At 47.9% G+C, this 20,007-nt stretch overlaps 1 protein-coding gene across 12 annotated transcripts in view; it reads right to left on the bottom strand.

The window, feature by feature from the left end:
• The window catches only part of GRIK4 (glutamate ionotropic receptor kainate type subunit 4), a 472,259-nt gene that overhangs the window by 171,545 nt on the left and 280,707 nt on the right, over window positions 1–20,007 (bottom strand). For all 12 annotated transcript variants that reach the window (XM_054525265.2, XM_024255906.3, XM_054525260.2 and 9 more), the window contains one exon: window positions 12,502–12,666. In XM_054525265.2, the coding sequence (XP_054381240.1) occupies window positions 12,502–12,666 (165 nt within the window). The remainder of the gene's footprint in view (window positions 1–12,501; window positions 12,667–20,007) is intronic.

Raw genomic sequence — 20,007 nt, 5'->3', positions numbered from 1 at the left:
CCTCTCCTCTTCACCCGCTGCCCCCTCACCTTCTGCTCACCCGCTGCCCAGGCCCCTGCTCCAACCCTTCCAAACCCAGAGTCTCTCCTTCTCCCCTGGACGACTGGGCTCCAGGACAGTTTTATTGGAGTTTATGGGCAGCACTAAATGAGGAAATGACCCAGGTTATGACAACATATGGCCACAGCCAACAGGGTGTATAAATTGTCTGGACTGTCACCGAAGGACAGAGGCTAATGAAGCAAACCTGCAGATTCCATCCCGCGGCCCGGCCTGGCCTGCAGGGGGGTAGGGGGAGCCCCAGCACAGCTGCTGCATTAGTGCCCCCAAATATAAAGAGAGTCTGGGAGGAGGAAGACAGGCAGGCAGGCGGAGGTACGAAGGAGGGCGAGGATGACACAGACAGGAAGACAGCAGGTGTGGCTAAAGTCAAAGGGAGCAGAGGCAAGAAAAGAGGAAAGAAAATGGGAGGCAGAGAGAGAGCGAGAGGCAGAAAGAAGTCTCATCTGTCAATGCCCCCGCCGTTCACTTCGTCCCGAAGCCTGGCACGTTCCCTCCCCCAGGTAGAGCAGGTCTCGTCCTGACAGACCAGCATGCCTGGCATCTGGCCTTTCCCTCCTGGACTGAACACTCGCTCACCTGTCTGGGATCAGTTCCGACACCACCTTCTCCTTAGACCTTCCTGGGCTTATTTATTTATGTATTTATTTACTGAGATGGAGTCGCACTCTGTCACCCAGGCTGGAGTGCAGTGGTGTGATCTCGGCTCACTGCAACCTCTGCCTCCCAGGTTCAAGCAATTCTCCTGCCTCAGGAGTAACTGGGATTACAGGCACCCACCACCACGCCTGGCTAATTTTTGTATTTTTAGTAGCGACGGGGTTTCACCATGTTGGCCAGGCTGGCCTTGAACTCCTGATCTCAAGTGATCCACCTGCCTTGGCCTCCCAAAGTGCTGGGATTACAGGCGTGAGCCACCGCACCCCACCACTGGGCTCCTTTAGATGGAATTAACAATGCCTTGGGCTCCCAAGGCCTGGGGTTCATGCCTCTAGTCTAAGACACTGTATCTATTTTGGTTTGTTGTTTAGAGCTCTCCTCTCACTAGATTTCAAACCTCTTAAAGACAGGAACTGAGCCACATTTACCTCCCAATCCCCACTTCTCACCTCTTCAGTGTCCGGCACAATGTCTTCTAGATAGTAGGAGCCCAGCTCAGATTTGCTGAGTGAATGTGTGAAGGAATGGGATGTGTAATCAGAAGAGGGGGAGAGAATCTAAGATTTTAAAATGCTAGAGACTGAGAACGTAAGGATGGGAGAAAGAGGGAAACACAGGGAGAGAGAACAGGAGAGAATTCTCAGTGCACACACTGTGGTATCAGAGCCAAGGGGCTGCCCCTCAGAAAACGCAATTGAGGTTCTCCACTGCATCCTTGTCTGCAAAACTCAAGGCTTAACTCCATATGTATTTTCTTCCTACTTGTATTAGGAGTCAGGCAGAGCAATTTCCCTGGCCTAGCAATTGAGGTTAAGGGACTAGTACAAGGTTTCTTATTGAGCCAGCTGCAAAGCCACACCTGCCACGTGGACGCACTTTCTTCTGGGTTAGAGTTCAATACAGCCAGGTGATCACCTGAACGGGGTACAGGCAGCAAGGCAGAACACCAGGGTTCAAATCCCAGCATTGCAATTTACCATATGAACTACAGATCTCAGAGTCTTCTTTTAGCCTATGGCTTGGGCAGGCATCCCATAACATCCCAAAATCTCAGCTGACTGGAGGACTCATCAGTGCTAAGTGTCTGGCCAAAGTAGTGATGATCAGGCTTCATCTCTGAAGAGCCTCTTCAAAGTCCAAGCTATTTCCATGGTGGTTATCTCATGTGACCTCAGCCAACTTAACTCTTACAGCCCACTAGGTGCTTGAAGTTCATCATCCCATCAGATCCCTACAACTGCCTTGGGGGAGTGGGGTCTTATCTCCTGATTTTACTGGTAAGGATACAGCACCCCAGAGACGTGAAGTGCCTCCGCTCTGTTCACACACCTAATCAAGGCCAGAGTTGGCATCTGGATTCAAGTCTCCTGACCCGCATCCAGGGTTCATGTTCCTCTCTCATAGTCACTTACTTTGTCTGCACTGCTCCCTGCAGCCAGCCACTCCTACACCCAGCTCTTCTCAGCCTCTTACACTGGAGGTCCCCCCGCCCACCTTGACTACTGAATCCACTTTCTCCAAGGTCACCATGACCTGTTATCCCTTCTCATCCTGTTCTCTTTCTGCAGCACTTGTTGTTCTGATTGCATTGTTCTTTAGAATTTCCTAACACCGTCCAATCTGGATTTTCCTCCAGTTCTCTGGTCAGTCTTTCAATCATTGCTGACTCCTCTTCCTTCTCCTACCCACCAAATTCAGGCTTTACCCATGACTCACTCTTCCTGGGCCATTTTACCATTGCCTACAGCCTCCACCCTTGTCTCTGCCCAGATGACCCTGCACTCTCACCTTTGTGCTGGGTCACAAAGTCAAGTTCCAACCACCTGCTGGACATTGCCACAGGGCCTTCCCTCCGGCATCTCACACTCAGTTCTGTAAGAGCTTGGAGTCTGATGCATGGCTGTCTGGGTTTGAGTCTCTGTCACTTACTAGTTTCGAGACTTGAGCAAATTATCAAACCTCTGGGCCTGTTTTCTCACCTATAAGATACTAATAACACCTCTCTCATAAGGTTGCTGTGAGAATTAAAGTGAATTAATACTTAACATTCAGAATGGTACCTAACATGCTACATGACCCTTTTATTATTATCCCCACCATATCAGATTTGTTATATATTTTTCACAATCTAATTGGATCTCCAAACTTCTATGAGGAAAATTCATTTTTATTTCCACTTTACAGCTGGGGAAACTGAGGCCTAGAAAGTTTAAGTAACTTGTTTAAGATCACATAGGTAATATAAGGTCGAACTGGGCTTGAACTTGGGGATCGACCTGGCACCAAAGCCAGTGCTCTTACCCACTCTACTTTACTCCTCTTATCTCCTCAAGCTCAAAACCACAGTCATCCTGGCCTCTTTCTTGCCTCCCCTCACTAAAGCTGTTCTCCTGCTTTACAGGTCAGGAGCCAGGTTCCGACCATCTGACCTGCTCACTCTCTGCCAGCCCTTCCTTCCTACGTCTACTGCCATGGTTCCAGGTCAACCCCCCTTTATAACCTGCCCTTCTAAGGGATCTCTCTGTCTCCAGGATCCTTCATTTCCAATCCATTCTTTAAACAGTGGGGCAAATTATAGTCCTAAAACGTAGATCGGAGTGCTTCCCCAAGGCAGAGAACCTGTCTTATTTACGTCTGTGTCCTCTATACTTAGAACAAGGCCTGACACAGAGTTACGGGGCCTATAAACAGTTGCTGAACCACACTGAGGCCCACTCAACACCTTCCATGCAGAATTGGAAATAAACTAAATGTATAATCATAAGGGAACAGCTATATAAAATGTGGGTTGTATGCCCAAATGGAATATTATTTAGGCATTTAAAATACTTATGAACAGTTTATAATAGTATTAAAAATATTTATGTAATAATATTAAGAGACAGAAGCAGGATATAAAATTATATGTACATCTATATGAAGGCTACAACTAAGCAAATACAGAGAATACTTATACATTGAGGAATGATTATGAGATGTTATTAAAGACTACATGTACTGAGTGTTAATTATTGCCCGTTCGAAGCACTCTTACGGGAACTGATGTATGTAATTCCCAAAACAAACTGATGAAATAGGTACTATTACTGTCATTCTCATTTTACAGATACAAAATCAAGACAGAGAAATTAAAGAGCAGAGTCAAGATTCAACAGCTCCACCCATTTCCCCAAAGACCAGCCCCTTAACCACTGCACCACACAGCCATCCCCAGCAAATGGCAATTAACTGGGATGTTTGTAGATTGCCTTGGCCATTGGAACACTGAGTTATTGTCTTCCCTTTTTTCATTTCACTACTTTCTACAATGAGCATGTATTCCTTTTTATAACATATTATAAAAAATACAATGCTATAATAAAAACATTCTTCTGATGAGCAAGTAAAATTCGAGTGACTCTGGTCTCCTTAAGTCCTATCTTTGCAGCCCCTTCTCCCACCGTGCCATCTCCCGCTGCATGCCAGCTCACCTAGAACATACTCTGTACATATTTTCCTGTCTGATCCTGTTCCCAAATGGCTATCTCTAGATCAGGGGTTCTTAACCTGTAGCCTGGTGTCTGTGGGTAGAAGTCAGGGGTCTGTGAACACTTGTGGGGGGAATTACATCATTCTTTTCTCTAACCCCTAAGTGAAATGTAGCATTTCTTTCCATTTTGAATGTGGGCAACAAACCACAGTATGTTAATAGCACCTATGACTTTGTTTCCCACAGAAATCACCCCAGTTTTCATATCACACTACAGTGCTAAGGATATCTTGAAATACCAGTTATACTCATTATTACTTCAAGATTATGGTAGTAATTAGGCTCGATGCTATTTAATACATTAATGAAGAAGCATATATATTAGTATACCACTATTAAAATATAACTGCATTTCCATATAGCTGGTTTTCACAGTCATCCTATCCATTTTATCGGATTTTTGTTATTTATTTTCCATCCTTTTTTATTAATAAAAAGGTTTTTATTCATTTAAAAACATTTATCTGAGAAGGGATTCATTAGCATCTCCAGACTGCCATGGTCTAGGCTTCTCTTGCCCTTCTGCCTAGCAAACTCCTACTCATACTTCAGCATCCAGCTCAGATCTTGCTCCTGGGCCAGAAGGCATCTCTCCCTCCCTATGTTCACAGCACACGGTGGCTCTGAGTCAGCTGCCTTTAGGAGACAGCGCAGCTTCCTTGCTCTCTGAATTCCTGGCCAGCTTCTGTCCCAAGCAGCCTGGTGATGTTGGTTCCCAACAGAGGAAAGTTTCTCCTGAAAATAAATTCTTATAGAAGGCCACAATTCCTTATTCCCAATTCCAAAGTCCAAAAGGCTCTGAAACTTGATGTTTTTCATCAAACTCAGTTGTTGGCAAAATCTGATCTCAACAGACAGATGTAAAGCTATTTACAATGTGTGAGTATTTGAATACAAGCATGCATTTGTTTGAGTATGGGATTACTGGAGATTCAACTTTACATATGGTACATGCATCACACAACCGTTCTTTTGTTTGTTTGTTTGTTTTGAGACAGTGTCTCACTTTGTCACTCAGGCTGGAGTACAGTGGAGCAATCATAGCTCACTGCAGCCTTGAACCCCTGGGCTCAAGCAATCCTCCTGCCTCAGCCTCCTGAGTAGCTGGGACTACAGGTGCATGCCACCACTCTTGGCTAATTTTTTATTTTTTGTAGAGATGGGGCCCCACTACATTGCCCAGGCTGGTCTTGAACTCTTGGCCTCAAGCAATCCTCCCACTTCAGCCTCCCAAAGTGATGGGATTTACAGGCATGAGCCACCACGCCCAGCCCCTCAACCTTCCCAATGTCTCAATCTGGATTCTACACATATCAGGCCTCAAGGGTTTGTGGGCCTGTGCCTGCCATTCTGAGCTTCTCATACACGTGTGTCAATGTGTCCATCTCCCTCACTGGGTCATAAACAGCCTTGAGATCAGGGGGTGTGTCTATTCAGCCCTGGCAAAAAGAAATTGCTCATTAGATGTTTGCTCAACTGAACTGAAATGATCCCAAATGAGTCCAGTGGAACTGAATTATGGTCTTAGCAGTGGCTACGGCCTGGGAATTTCCTGGGATCTGGGAATTGGTCTTTCGTTCCCTATGAAGGGTGCCCTGCTCAGTAGGGATGGAAATCATTTATAAAGGGCCTCAGCTCTGGAACCCCTGCATGCTGATTCTGCAGGCCTCGGCCCTCTGAGCAGTTTGCAGGAGGCACAGGAAGGGAGGGAGATGTGTTTACCTCTTCCTCCCAGGCAGCAGAGGAGTTGGAAGGCTCAGCTGCTGGAATAAAAGGCCATGATGGTGTATAGTGGCCCCATGGAGGGACTTCTTCCTCTCAAAATGTCAGCACTGGCATGGATTGGAGACCCCTTAGAAGCCCAGGCTGGACAGGGGTGGTGGGGTGAGGGGCGTCGTGGAACTTACTCCTTTCCCCTTTCCTGCATCTTCACAGGGTCCCTCCTCCGGACAGAGAGCAGTTCAGGGAGGGGAGGGTGAGGCTGTGTCGCAGATGGTTCAGAGGAGCTAATGGTAAGTGCCACTGACTGTAGCCCCCCTCCAGGGAAGGAGCAGCTTCCTGGATGGACCCAGGGGGCCAGGTCCTCCTGCCTGACAGTGAGGAGCTGCTCAGTGCTCTCTGGGCCCAGATGGCAAACAACCCTGGCCCCACAGGGCTCACAGAGATGTGTACTGGGGAGGTCTGGGAGAACTCAGAGTCCTTCATGTGGAAGCACTTCCCGATGCTGCAGCCTGAATGGAGCAGAGGGTGCAGTCTCCCTCTGAGCCTGTTTATACTGCACAGAGTACACGTGAAGCCCTGGCTGTCCCAGGGCAAGGCAAACAATTACCTCATCACTTCCAAAGAACCATCTCCTCTCTTGTGCCAAAGCTGTGAGGAACGCATTCCATTCTGAACTCTCTGGGAGTAGACAGGGGACTAAATGGATTGGCCTTGCTGGCTCTTGAGCCAAGGAAGAAAGTGTGTCAGGGCGGGAGTGCCACGCCCCATGATGGGCCCCCTGGTGTCCAAGAACTCCAGACGGCCATAGCCTCTCCTCACCAACAGCGTATCACGCAAAGCCTTCACCTGGTCCCAAGCCACTGTGCAAGCAGCAATACCATTTACTGGGGCTTTCCAAGTGCCAGGCACACATGCCACCTGAATCCCTACAACAACCCTGAGAGGAAGGAGTCACTATATGAATACTACTACTACTAAGTAACATTTAAGCACCCTCTCATTTAATCTTCACAACAGCCTCACGAAGTGAGAACTCTTCTTATTCCCATTTTACAGAGGAGGGCTGTCAGGCATAGGAGAGAAGCCCAGGGTGCTGGTAGAGCCAGGATTAGAATCCTGGTGCATTGAACTCCAGAACTTGCTCTACACTGAAGCCAGGCTCTCTCCTCTGCCCCCACGTACACTCTGTTTCAGCCATACTGTCTGTCACTGCATCCCAATGTATCCCATTTTTTTTCCTGTCTTAAGCCTTTGCTCGTGCTATTATGCCATCTACCTAGATGCCTTCTTCTCTCTCTTCATCAATCAAAATTCTAAGGTCTGGCCAGGAGCCTCACCTGACCCCATAGCCTGCTCTGCCTACCTCCTAGTTCTGACCTCCTGCTCCCCTGTCTGTGCCACTCATTGGCACGTTCTCTGGAGAGCCACCTAAGATGGTATCATTTTGCAGATGTGTACATCTGAACTTCTTCCTGGAGAAGATCTTGAACCTCAGTTTCCCCATCTGTAAAATGAAGGGGTTGGACCAGATGATTTCTAAGTACAGCAATTCAATGCATGACTGAGCCCACATCATGCCTATGATGTGGGTAGCTCCGAGAAGGGGAGTGAGGAATGTTTGCTGAATGACTCATCACTATTTGTATGCCTTTCTCTTCTGGCTTCTTACTTTTTTTTCCTTAAGCCAACTTCAATTGATTCTGTTGAACTGAAGGAAGGATGCTAGCCCTCACTTCTTAGAGGCAGCTCTGAATCACCAGAGGTCATGCTTGTGGAGCCTGCGAGAAGCTCAGAAGCCTGTGCAGGAGGTACAGCCATGTGGAGCTGGAACACTATGCACCGGGCACTGGAGCCACAAGAGGCCCGGATAACCAGGGCACCTCTAGTTTCAAGGGGAAACTGTGCGGACAGCTGATAGCATGCTTGGCCTCACAGAGACAAACTGAGGCACAGGGGAGGGGTTGACAGGGAAGCCCCTGCTTCTGGGTCTGCAGGAAATTAAACCTCAAACTGGCTCTGGCAGCAGCAGGGACGGAGCCTCGGGTTGTTTGAATGGTAAAGGGTGGCACTTAGTTAAGCTCTAATTCATTAGCTGCAGGACAAACGCTGATCTATAGGAACAGAGGAGGTAGCTTATGGTAGCTCCCTGCAGAAGAAAGGCTGAGGTTCAGATAAGACACGGAAGGGAAAGAAGGAAGGGCCAGGTGGGACAGGAGCTGACCTAATAGGTCTTGTCCATCCCTGTTATTTTAGATCTGTGGGCTGTGTAGAAGGAGTTGGAAAGTCAAACATCAAGAGCCTGGGGCGATAACGGTGGAAGGGCAGAGGTGGGGGATGTCAGATGCAGGCTGGAGAAAGCTTTACAAGTGACCCTCACTTTAAATAAACCCATTATATGAAAATCTGTCTATTTGAACCCAAGAGAACAGGGGGTGATTTCTCCTCATATCTTTCCAGTTTCCAGGCTGGCTATTAATTAATGCCCCGTGTGATACTTTCCATCTCAGAGCCTCGCTTTCAACCATCAGACGAGGGGGCTGATCTCTGGCTTCCAGCACCGTTAGCTTCTTTACACGTCATAATCTTTGATTCTTGAAATAACCATTGCTTCCTTCAACTGACTCTCCCACCCTGAATAGGATTCATTAAGTGGGATGTGGATGGAGCTTTCTGAAATCCCCGTTACTCAAAGTTAAGGCACAACTGTGCCCTGTTGGAGTGCAACAGCCCCAGCTTCAATCAGAGCCTCTGCTTTCCACGATCAAAGACATCATCACTAGGGTCTCTTTCATCCCCCTGAAGCAGAGCCCTTGGCCACAGGGTGACAGGTGTAGGGGTTAGGGCAATTGTCCAGGGCCCCAGAGCCACTCGCATTTTTTTAAATTAATGATGCAAATTAGCCCTAGGCCACTAGCCCAGGGCAAACCATGGCCTTTGGCATTGGGCAGCAGCTGGCTTGAGGTGGCTCACCACAACTTTAAAAGGCTCAGAGCTATCAGATGCATCAAGCCCAGAAAACTGGAAGGAGAAGGGGAATATCCAATTACGATGGATGCTGACATTAGGCAGGCCACTCGAGAACAGCCCTGGAGACAGTGCTGCCACATAAGTAGGGCTGAACTTTGAAACAAGAGAGAGGGGGAGGCTGGTAATAAGTTGGGAGGAAGCCTGTTCAACTGTGGGGTGGGAGAGTAAAGCCAACAGAAGCCACAGCTGCCACTTCCTGAAGGCCTGCTATGTGCAGTGCCGTGTTTCACCTACACTGTTCCCAGTGACCTTATGAGGCGATGCTACCATCGCTCCCATTTTACGAACGAGGAAACAGAGGCACAAAATGGTTAAACAGCCTGTCTACGTCACACAGCTAATACATGAGAGACCCAGGATTTAATGCTGGTCAGTCTGGTTCTAAAACCCATGCTCTGAATTTTTATACCACACAGCCTCACCAAAGTAGGGATCACAGAGCTGTGGGCTCTCCTCCACCCAGAGATCCTGTCTCCCTCCTCCCTTCCTTCCCCAAATACAGTTGCTGCCCCACCCTGCAATAGCCAACAGGTGGTAGGTGCTTAAGCCACAACCCACCTGCCCCCTTACTTTGGGAGGCAAAGAACTGGGCTGGAACTTCAATGAACCTTACCTGGGTAGTGTTTAAAACCCACTGTGGAGGAGCACTCTGGCTTCAGGTGAAAAGCCTTTGGAGTGGGAAGATCCAGAAGTCCCTTTTCCCAACAAATGCTAATCGTACCTCAAACACACTGAGATATAAAAACTGAACTGAGGGCCACTTGCTAAGAAAATACCTGGTGCCTAAAAGAAGCCCATTAAAAAGATGCCCAAAGTTCTATAAGGTGGGATAAAAATATGTTTCCTTTATTCCCCTGATTCATCTGGCTCAATATTTTAGATATATTGACTTTACTAAGTCAGGCTGCATGGGTCACTGAAAGAGGAAATTTACATCTGCTAACGATGCCATCCATGATGGGCAAATCTTGGCTCCCTCATTTCTGCCAGAGAAGCCCTGAAGAACCGAGAAGAGAAGTGCTGGCTTTTCAAAGTATGGACTACTAAACTATTTAGAAATCTGGACCCTTGTCTGAGACCTGCCCCCCTGGACAAGGAAACACTGTGGACTGGACTGGGGATTCACAAGGAGTTGTTGCTGGCATTTCTGATTTCATTTGCAAGATACTGGGAAATCTGAATCTTCCTTCCATTATACTAGAAATTAACCTCTATGACAACTAGGATTCTTGTCTGTGCCCTGCTGAATCCTCATGGCCCAGAATAAAATATAATAGGCACTCACTAAACACTTATTGACCGCATGAATAAATGAGGGACTATTTTGGCCCTTGTTCCTCCATGCCTTCTTGGGGAGGAATCTGTGCCTATAGATCCTGTTGGCCTCAATGCCCCTGTTCCATATGGTATGGCCCTCCCTCAGTCATAGGACCAGGAGGGACCAGGAGTAGACCCTTCTCTCCAAGGGTAGTTATTAGGCAACCTGGCCAACACCTGCAACTTGTAAGACTGGCCACACTGCAAGTTGAGCTGGTCCATTCAGAGCCAGACCTTGGGGATGCACATTAAGAGACACTGGGGGAAGCTGCCCCTGATGTGCACCCTAAAGACAGACTGAAAGCCACCTGAGGGCAGGAGCACATCTATCTTATTTCCTGCTTTGTTCCCAATGCCTGATATCCTGAATTATGCCTGAGATAGAGTCAATGCTCAATAAGAGTTTCTGAAAGAATAAACAGAGAGTAAATCAGGTCTGGGTAGTCATTATGGACAAGTACATGATGAATAAACCAGGGAACCCAAACTAAGAGAGAGGGAAGAGCCTGGATCCAACACCATAGGAGCATGAAGGAAGCTGTGAGAGGGAGAAAGGCTGGGGAGTCTCCAGAGCTACTGCCTGCATTGCTTCTTACCTTTTCTGGATGTCACAACACCCCACATGTGATGCTTGGGCCGGTGTGGATTGTGTATTGTACACAAATATACATAGCAGCATTATTTCTTGCAACCCTAACAGCCCAGGCTGGAGCATTACTGGATCCTCAGATGGAAGAACAGATGTATTTGAGCAAGTTGTTCTTTTGTTTTGTTTACTTATTTTTGCCACTGAGTGTGGTTAAAGGTTGAAATGGGTTAGAAAGGGAGGAGACGGGGACTCTTCAAAGTCTTAGGGAATAGATACTATTATCTCTGATTTGAGGGGCTCTTCTCCTGCCCTCTGAACTGGAGCTGATCCATTTCCAGCTTAGCCACAAGCCACCAGCCCACTAACTTGGGCCTAGTCTTGTAAAGTTGTCAAGGTAATACAAACAACAGGGCGGAGGACTGTAGGGAGGTGTCATGGACTGCGCTGGGCACACAGGGTCCAGGACCAGCTCAGCCATTGACTAGCTCTGTGGTCTGGCAAATGATTCAATGGCTTTGAGCCTCAGTTTCTTTTCTAAAGTGGAGGTGATAACACTTAACACTTAGGTGAGAATTAAAAGCAGTACCCAGCGCATAGTAGGGGCTCCATATGTGTGACTTGAGCGACCTACTACGTATGCCTGTAAAACACTGCAATTCACAGATTTTCCTATATTTAAAATAATTCAAATCTCACAATAGGCTGAGCGCAGTGGCTCATGCCTGTAATCCCAGCACTTTGGAAGGCTGAGGTAGGCAGATCACTTGGGGTCAGGAGTTCAAGACCAACCTGGCCAACATGGCGAAACCCCATCTCTCCTAAAAATACAAAAATTAGCCGGGCATGGTGGCACACCCCTGTAATCTCAGCTACTGGGGAGGCTGAGGCATGAGAATCACTTGAACGCAGGAGGCAGAGGTTGCAGTGAGCTGAGATCGCGCAACTGCACTCCAGCCTGGGCAACAGAGCAAGACTCTGTCTCAAAACAAAACAAACAAACAAAACACACACACACACACACAAAACCCTCGCAACAACCTGCAAGACTTGCAAAATAGAGCCTAGTATTCCTGTTTTAAAGATGAAGAAACTGAGGTTTGGATAGGATAGGATAAGTGACTTAGTGACTTATCTGAGGTTACCCAGAGAGTGAGTGGTCAAATTCCATCCCAAGCCCCAGTTTCTCCCACAATACTGCCCTTAGCATAAGGAAGCAAGGTAAGCAGTCAGATGTGTAATGGCTAAGATTAGGGCTGGCCGTCTCTCTTATCGCACACGAGATTTCATTCAGGGACTTGTGGACAAAATGTCCAGAAGATGAATGAATCAATATATGAAGCAATGAATGAGTGGATGAATGAATGAATGAATGGGTATCCTGTCTTAATTCTTCTACACACGTGATTCACAACAAAACCTGGAAATCTCATCCAGGCTGAGAGCTTCACAGGACCTCCTGGTTCAAGTTCCTCTCCTTCCTCTGGAAATATTGATATCAGATATCTCAGAGGCCTGGTGACGGATGGGTGCAGCTCACACCACTGCTCATCCATCCTCTGCCAGCAAGGGAAGAGGCAACCCTGCCCAGTCTACGTACTGGTTTCTGCAGTCTCATACTCGCTGTCTCTGAGAAGCTCAAAGATGTCCACTTCGACCTTGGCCTTGCCCAGCCTCTCAGGAGCGCGGTTGATGCGGTTCTTGGCCAGGGTGATGGAGAGCCGCTCCCCTCTGCTGCACTCCATGGGGTCGTCCAAGATAGCAGCTGTGGGCAGGCAACCACATGGAGACAATTGTTACTCCACCGCTACCGTTACCCTCCTCCTTCTCCAGCCTCCCCCTGCTGCCACCTTCCTCTTCCAGGCAGCGCCCCAAGTCCCTCTCCAACCTGCCATGCTCAGAACCGTCCCCCAGAACAAGTTCTCTCCAAGCTTAAGGGTCTTAGTTTGCAGCCAGGTGTAGAAGTGAATTCTAATGTGGATGCACGCCTCAGGAACCCTGTAATACCAAAGCAGGCCACTAGGAGTCCTGTCTGCACGAAGTCCCCAGGTCCAGGCATCCTGATACTTGGATACCTGTCTCCATGCACACAGGCAAGCAGGCATTGTGCAAAGTGAGGCGGGTAGTGGCTGTCCTTTGAAATGGTATTATGAACATATGAGAAATTCTCCCTGAGGTGAGAGAGGGTTAAAGGATGCCAGGTCTGTGAGGGAGGGCTGTGGCCTCAAGGAGCAGCTGCCAGACACTGCTGAACGCTGGCTCCCCAGGCTCTGACACCGATGGGCCATGCCACCAAAGTGAGCTACTTAGTTTCTCTGAACCTCTTTTCCTCACTGAACATTAGAAAGAGTAGGACAACCTCACAGGGTTGGTGTGAGGATTCACTAAGATAATGTATGGAAGTGGCACAGCACACAGATTTAATCAGTGTGACTTATTCAGTGTGGATGACTGCAGTGGTATAATACCAACAGTTGCCCAACTTCTGGGAGCAGTGTTAAGGATAAGTGTTATGGTATCACAGACAACTGGCTTCCAATCCCAGCTCCAGCCCTCCACAGCTCTGGGACCTCAGTTGCCTTGCTTTTAAGGAAGTGGAGAGAGCCTTGGACTATTGTGAAGATTACAGGATATGGCATGGGCTCAACACAGGACCTTGCACGCAGTAGGCACTCAATAAATCTAGCTATAGAGATTCTTAATTCTCTTGATGGAGATGTTACAAAAATGAAGATCACACAAAAACTTGTACACAAATATACATAGCAGCATTATTCATAATTGCCAAAAAGAAACCCAAATGTCCATAGATTGATAGATTAAAAAAACATGGTTTACCCATACAATGGAATATTACTCAACAATAAAAAATAACAGGTACTGATACATGCTACAATAGGAATGAACCTTAAAAACATTATGCTAAATGTGGCTGGACACATGGCTCATGCCTGTAATCCCAACACTTTGGAAGGCTGAGGTGGGCAGATCACCTGAGGTCAGGAGTTAGAGATCAGCCTGGCCAATATGGTGAAACCCTGTCTCTACTAAAAACACAAAAATTAGCCGGGTGTGGTGGCATGATGTCTGTAATCCCAGCTACTCAGGAGGCTGAGGTAGAAGAATCACTTGAACCCAGGAAGTGGAGGTTGCAGTGAGCTGATATAGTGTCATTGCACTTCAGCCTGGGTGACAGAGCGAGACTCCATCTGAAAAAACAAACAAACTATTAGGCTAAGTAAAAAAAGCCAGACACACACAAAAAATACATATTGGACAGTTCCATGCATATGAAACGTCCAGAATAGCTGAATCCACAGAGGCAGAAAGATTTGTGGTTGCCTAGGGTTGGGAGAAATGGGGAGTGTCTGCTAATGCATGTGGTGTTCTTTTTGGGGGTGATGAAATGTTCCTAAAATTGTGATAATAGTTGCGCTACTCTGTGAATATACAAAAAGAAACCACTGAATTATACACTTTAAGTGAATTATGTGGTATGCAAGTTATATCTCAATAAAGCCATTATATTAAAAGAAATATTTATCTTTCAGAGGTGGAGAACTCAGAAAAGCAACACAGGGAATCAAGCCGAATACATTTCACAGACATGCGGCCCTTGAATGTCTGCGTGGACACAGAGATCGAGGTTCTATGCTGTCTTTTCTGTGTATTGCTCCACACTCACTGTAATCCATCCCACAAACCCAAAATCAGGACACAGAATATTGCAACGCATTTCTTCCTTGATTTGTGGATTTATTTACATGCATAACTTCATTGAATAATAAAAGTTAAATGTCATTTACTCAGGTTGGCCATGCATGGGGCTACAGAGGTACATCCCAAGTCCGAGGCAATCAAGTGGACTTCCGGGAATTAACTAGCAAAGTCCACGCATACCTGGGGTGGTCAGCCACCTGCAGAAGTGACCAGAGCACCATAAATGTGACTGAAGAGCCTGGGAACATTTAAATCACCCCCACACCCCCACCTGCGGGAAGCACGACCAGAATGAGATGGCTACTGAGAAAGCAGAAACCGAGACAGTCACACTGTGGCATAAGAGAATGATGACCTTGCAACTAGAAAGGAAGCGGGGCAGCCTAGAGGAATGCTTCTCAAATGGTCCTCCCTGACAGGCCCCTGGGCTCCTCCAAGAAGTGGAGGGGAGGCTGCCTGGGGTCTCCAGCCCCATACCAGCTCCAACCATCACAATTCCACCTGCATCCATTTCAGGGGTTGGGGTTCCACCTAAGAGTTGATGTGGGAAAAAATGTTTTGCTATTAAAAATACAATAGGGGCCAGGCATGGTGACTCACACCTGTAATCCTAGCACTTTGGGAGGCTGAGGCAGATGAATCACCTGAGGTCGTGAGTTTGAGACCAACCTGACCAACATGGAGAAACCTCGTCTCTACTAAAAATACAAAACAAAAAAAAAGCCAGGCATGGTGGCAGGCATCTGTAATCCCAGCTACTTGGGAGGCTGAGGCAGGAGAATCGCTTGAACCCGGGAGATGGAGGTTGCAGCGAGTCGAGATCATGCCATTGCACTCCAGCCTGGGCAACAAGAGCAAAACTCTGTCACAAAATAAATATATAAAATAGGAAAAAATTAGCCAAGCTGTAGAACAAGGAAAAGAGACATCTAAAGTACCAGGAACTGGCAGTGCCATCCCGTGTGAGTTGGACAGACACTGGATCCATGACACACAAGCTTTACATTAAGCTACAATGTCAGCATAACCACTTAGTGGACACTATCTCACTTAATCTCTGCAACAAGTCCGTAAGGTGGATGTTTTATCTTCACTTGGACACGAGGAATTGGAGGTTAGAGAGGTCATGATCTGCTCGTTCTCACAGGTTTGAAGCATGACAGATGAGGGAGGTGAGCCCAGGTCAGCCCGACTCCAGACCTTGCACCCTGACCAAGCTGTCTTCCTTCTTATAAAAAACAAACTCAAGGATTTGCTGCTAAGCAGGGGGTGCGCTAGGGAGCGTGCATGAGCCTTCTAGGTACTGTAAAGGAAGCCTCCATTTACAGACTGTAAGTAAACCCTAAAAACGCCAATAGCAACAGACTTGCCCCTGGACCTCTGAAAACTCTCTCAGGTAACCTCCCCTCCTCCCTTCTCCCTGTCCTCCCTCCACCCCAGTGAGATGGTGTTCAGACTGTGGAGGCAGCTATCCTTCCCTTGGGCCAAATGAGCTCACTGTTACCAACGTTTCCATCTACAACCTACTAACTATTTAACAATCACTTGTAATAAGATAAATAAAGTAGTAAAATAATCTCTCAGAAAATGAGCATGTCCCCTGTGGGCCTGGGAACTGGGAATGTTTTGATGTAGTTGTTCATGTTTCAGAGTCAAGCTGGGCCTGCCTCTGCCTCATCAGTGTACAAAGGCCACAATTACCCCTGCACCACAGGAGGCAGCACACACCAAAGGGTCTGCTCTGGAGCCTAGCAGTTCCACCTATTCCCATTTTGTTCTGGCAAAGTAAACATTCAAGAGTGTGCTATGGACTTCAGCAGGTCCCCCCAAATTCGTATACTGAAGTTCTAACTCCCAATATTACTGCCTTAAAAAATAGGGTCTGTAGGACAAAACTAAGGTTAAATAAGGTCATTAGGATGGGACCTTGATCTGATAGGATCAGTGTCCTTATGAGAAGAGACACCAGTGCCTCACGCCTGTAATCCCAGAACTTTGGGAGGCCAAGGCAGGCGGATCACTTGATGTCAGGAGTTCGAGGCCACCAGCCTGGCCAACATGGTGAAATCCTGTCTCTACTAAAAATACAAAAAAATTACCCAGGAATGGTGGTGTGTGCCTGTAATCCCAGCTACTGGGGAGGGTGAGGCATGAGAACCACTTGAACCCAGGAGGCGGAGATTGCAGTGAGCCAACAGGATCATGCCACCACACTCCAGCCTGGTAGACAGAGTGAGATTGTCTCAAAAACAAAACAAAACAAAAACAAAAACAAAACCTGGCATAGTGGCTCATACCTGTAATCCAGCACTTTGGGAGTCTGAGGCAGGTGGATTACCTGCGTGAGATCAGGAGTTCGAGACCATCCTGGCGAACGTGGTGAAACCCCATCTCTACTAAAAATACAAAAAAATAGCCAGGTGTGGTGTCAGGCACCTGTAATCTCAGCTACTCGGGAGACTGAGGCAGGAAAACCAGGAGGCAGAGGTTGCAGTGAGCCAAGATTGAGCCACTGCACTCCAGCCTAGGCGAAAACAGGGCAAGACTCCATCTCCAAAAAAAAAAAAAAAAAGAGAGAGACAGCAGAGCTCACTCTCTTTTTCTCTCTGCCACGTGAGGATAGAACAAGATGGCTATCTGCAAACCAGGGAGAGGGTCCTCATCAGGAAACGAATTGCCTGACACCATGATCTTGGACTCCCAGCCTCCAGAACACCGAGAAACATTTCTGCTGGGTAAGCCACCCAGTCTGTAGTATTTTGCTATGGCAGCCTGGACACCAGTCTGCCATGTAACAGTATACAGTCAGCTCACAGAGCATCACTGCACACACCTTGAGACAGAGGGAAAATGAGCAGGTGGGAAATAGGGAACGTGCGAATCTTATATTAAGGGGAGGATAAGGTCGTCTCTTCACCCCATTCCTCTTTCCCTGCCCACAGCGTCTAATGCAGAACTCTGTGCTCAAAGTTATTAGGCAGGTCATCGCCAACTCACTAACATCTAAAATCCTGTCCTCTCGACCTCCCAACCCCTGTGCCATTCAGGGATCACTTTTCATTAGGTTTTCGACAGTGATTCATGTCTGGCTGGAAACGGCCTCAACCAGTGGTTGGTTGGCATGAAACATATGAAGATCAGAATAATTAGGATGACAATAGGTACCTGGACTCTAGAGCTGTGGACATCAAAGACAAGGTGGAGGCTCAGGCACTCTTGGGACACCAGAGAAGCATGTCCTCAACAGGCAGTTACCAAACAGCATGCTTCTTCAGTAGTCCCAGGAGTGGAGACCAGATAGATGAAGGAGAGCAGCTTGCTCAAGACTTAATGTTCAGCGAACACTCATGGCCTGCACTGCGTCCCCCAGGCCTGGCTGCCTGGCTGGGCTGGGACGCTCTGAGTCCCAGCTGCTGCCTCATGAGGAACAACATGATACGGCACATCCTCCAGCCCCGGGGACTGCCCTGCAGAGAAGCCCCAAGCCACAGTGAGGCTGGGAGGTCTGGGGCCACAGCAAAGGCAGGGCTGAGATGGGGAGATGCGTTCAGAGACCTGGGGCTTCCCGCTCTTTCCATCCATGGGGCCTCAGTGCACAACGACTCTTCCAACCCAGGTGGACTCAAGATGCCTCCGGCATGCCCAGGAAGCCGGGATCCCTTGCATTTCCATTGAGCCTTTCTCCCCATGAGCCCCAAGCACTTCACCCTCTGCCCAGTTCGGAGTTCTAAGGCTCATGCCAAGAAAAGGGGAGCCCCTTGATTGTGCCCTTCTCCACCCCCAAACTTCTCTCCATATTCTTGTCCCATGCTCGTGTCAACGCTGGAGGGGACTCCTTCCCCTGCAGCCCCTTCCAGCTCACCCCTAACCAGTGTGGCCGTGGCGACCCCGAGAGGGCATACAGCCACTGACCCGCTCAAGGTCCTCAGAACCTCCCCACTCTCTGAAGAGCTGTCCCAGTTGAGTCTCTGGCATGGCCTCAGGCCCCTTCTGTCCTGTCTGGCTTCCACATACCTCCGCAGTCACAGCATCCCCTCCACCCCCAACAAGGTGACAGAGCCTCCATGTATAGTCCTGGACTGGCCCATTAACTCTCCTCCATGCCTATGCCAATGCTGTCCCTGTCCCTTGTTCTCCCTTTCCCTACCAGGGCTCTTGTCTCCCTCAGGCGCCTCTTCCAGGAAGCCCTCTCTGACCCCCTAGCCACAGTGCTCTCTTTCTCCTTGGATTTCCTGAGAAACTCCCACCACTCAAACAGGCTATTCCTTGCACACTGCCTTGGAGGGGTATTTATCCTTCTATCTGTACCTGTGAGTTCCCCCAACTGCTTATATAATCCACCCTCCATATCCATGGGTTCTGCATCTGCAGATGCAAGCAACCGTGGATTGCAAATATTCAGGAAAAGGCTGGGCACGGTAGCTCTTGCCTGTAATCCCAGCACTTTGGGAGGCCAAGGCGGGCGGATCACGAGGTCAGGAGATCGAGACCATCCTGGCTAACACGGTGAAACCCCGTCTCTACTAAAAATACAAAAAATAAGCCAGGCGTGGTGGCGGGCACGTGTAGTCCCAGCTACTCGGAAGGCTGAAGCAGGAGAATGGCGTGAACCCGGGAGGCGGAGTTTGCAGTGAGCCGAGATCATGCCACTGCACTCCAGCCTGGGCGACAGAGCGAGACTCCATCTCAAAAAAAAAAAAAAAAAAAAAAAAAATTCGGGAAAAAAAAACAAAAAATAACAATACAATAATAAAAATAACACCAATAAAAATACAGTATAGCAACTATTTGCATAACACTTATACTGTATTAGGTATTAGAAGTAATCTAGAGATGATTTAAAGTATATGGGAGGATGTGCATAAGTTATATGCAAATACTACGCATTTTACACAAGGGACTCGAGTGTCCCCGATTTTAGTATCCAAGGGAGGTCCTGGAACCAATCCCCAGTGGATGCTGAGAGACGGCTGTACTTAAAAAAACCCAGAGTAATCCCTCTTTCCTTTGAATCTTCCCAAACTCCCCATCCCAAATTAATTTCCCCTTCCTTTGAACTCCCACAGAAATTCCTCTGTACCCTTCATTAGACACAAGCTACTTTTTCATTATGCTGATTTGTCTATCTTTTCAGCTTCTTCAGGGTGAGGACCACACCTGATTCATCTCCGTAGCTGCACAGTTCTGGACACAGAGTAGGCCCTTAATGAATGGTTGTTGAGTGAATGAATAATTCAAGGCCACTTGTCTTTTCATCCCCTACAGCCAGTAGTAGACGTGGCTCCTGGCAATGGTGCAGTCAGCATTAGGCGATGAGTGGACGGACAGCAGCCCCCACACACAGGGGTCCGCAGGGTGGATGACCCGCCAGAGGCCTCCAGGGTCC

This window comes from Pongo abelii, chromosome 9 (assembly GCF_028885655.2).
Source record: "Pongo abelii isolate AG06213 chromosome 9, NHGRI_mPonAbe1-v2.0_pri, whole genome shotgun sequence".
NCBI lineage: Eukaryota > Metazoa > Chordata > Mammalia > Primates > Hominidae > Pongo > Pongo abelii.
The sequence above is the reverse complement of the archived record's forward strand: the minus strand, read 5'-3'. Positions and strand labels throughout refer to the sequence as shown.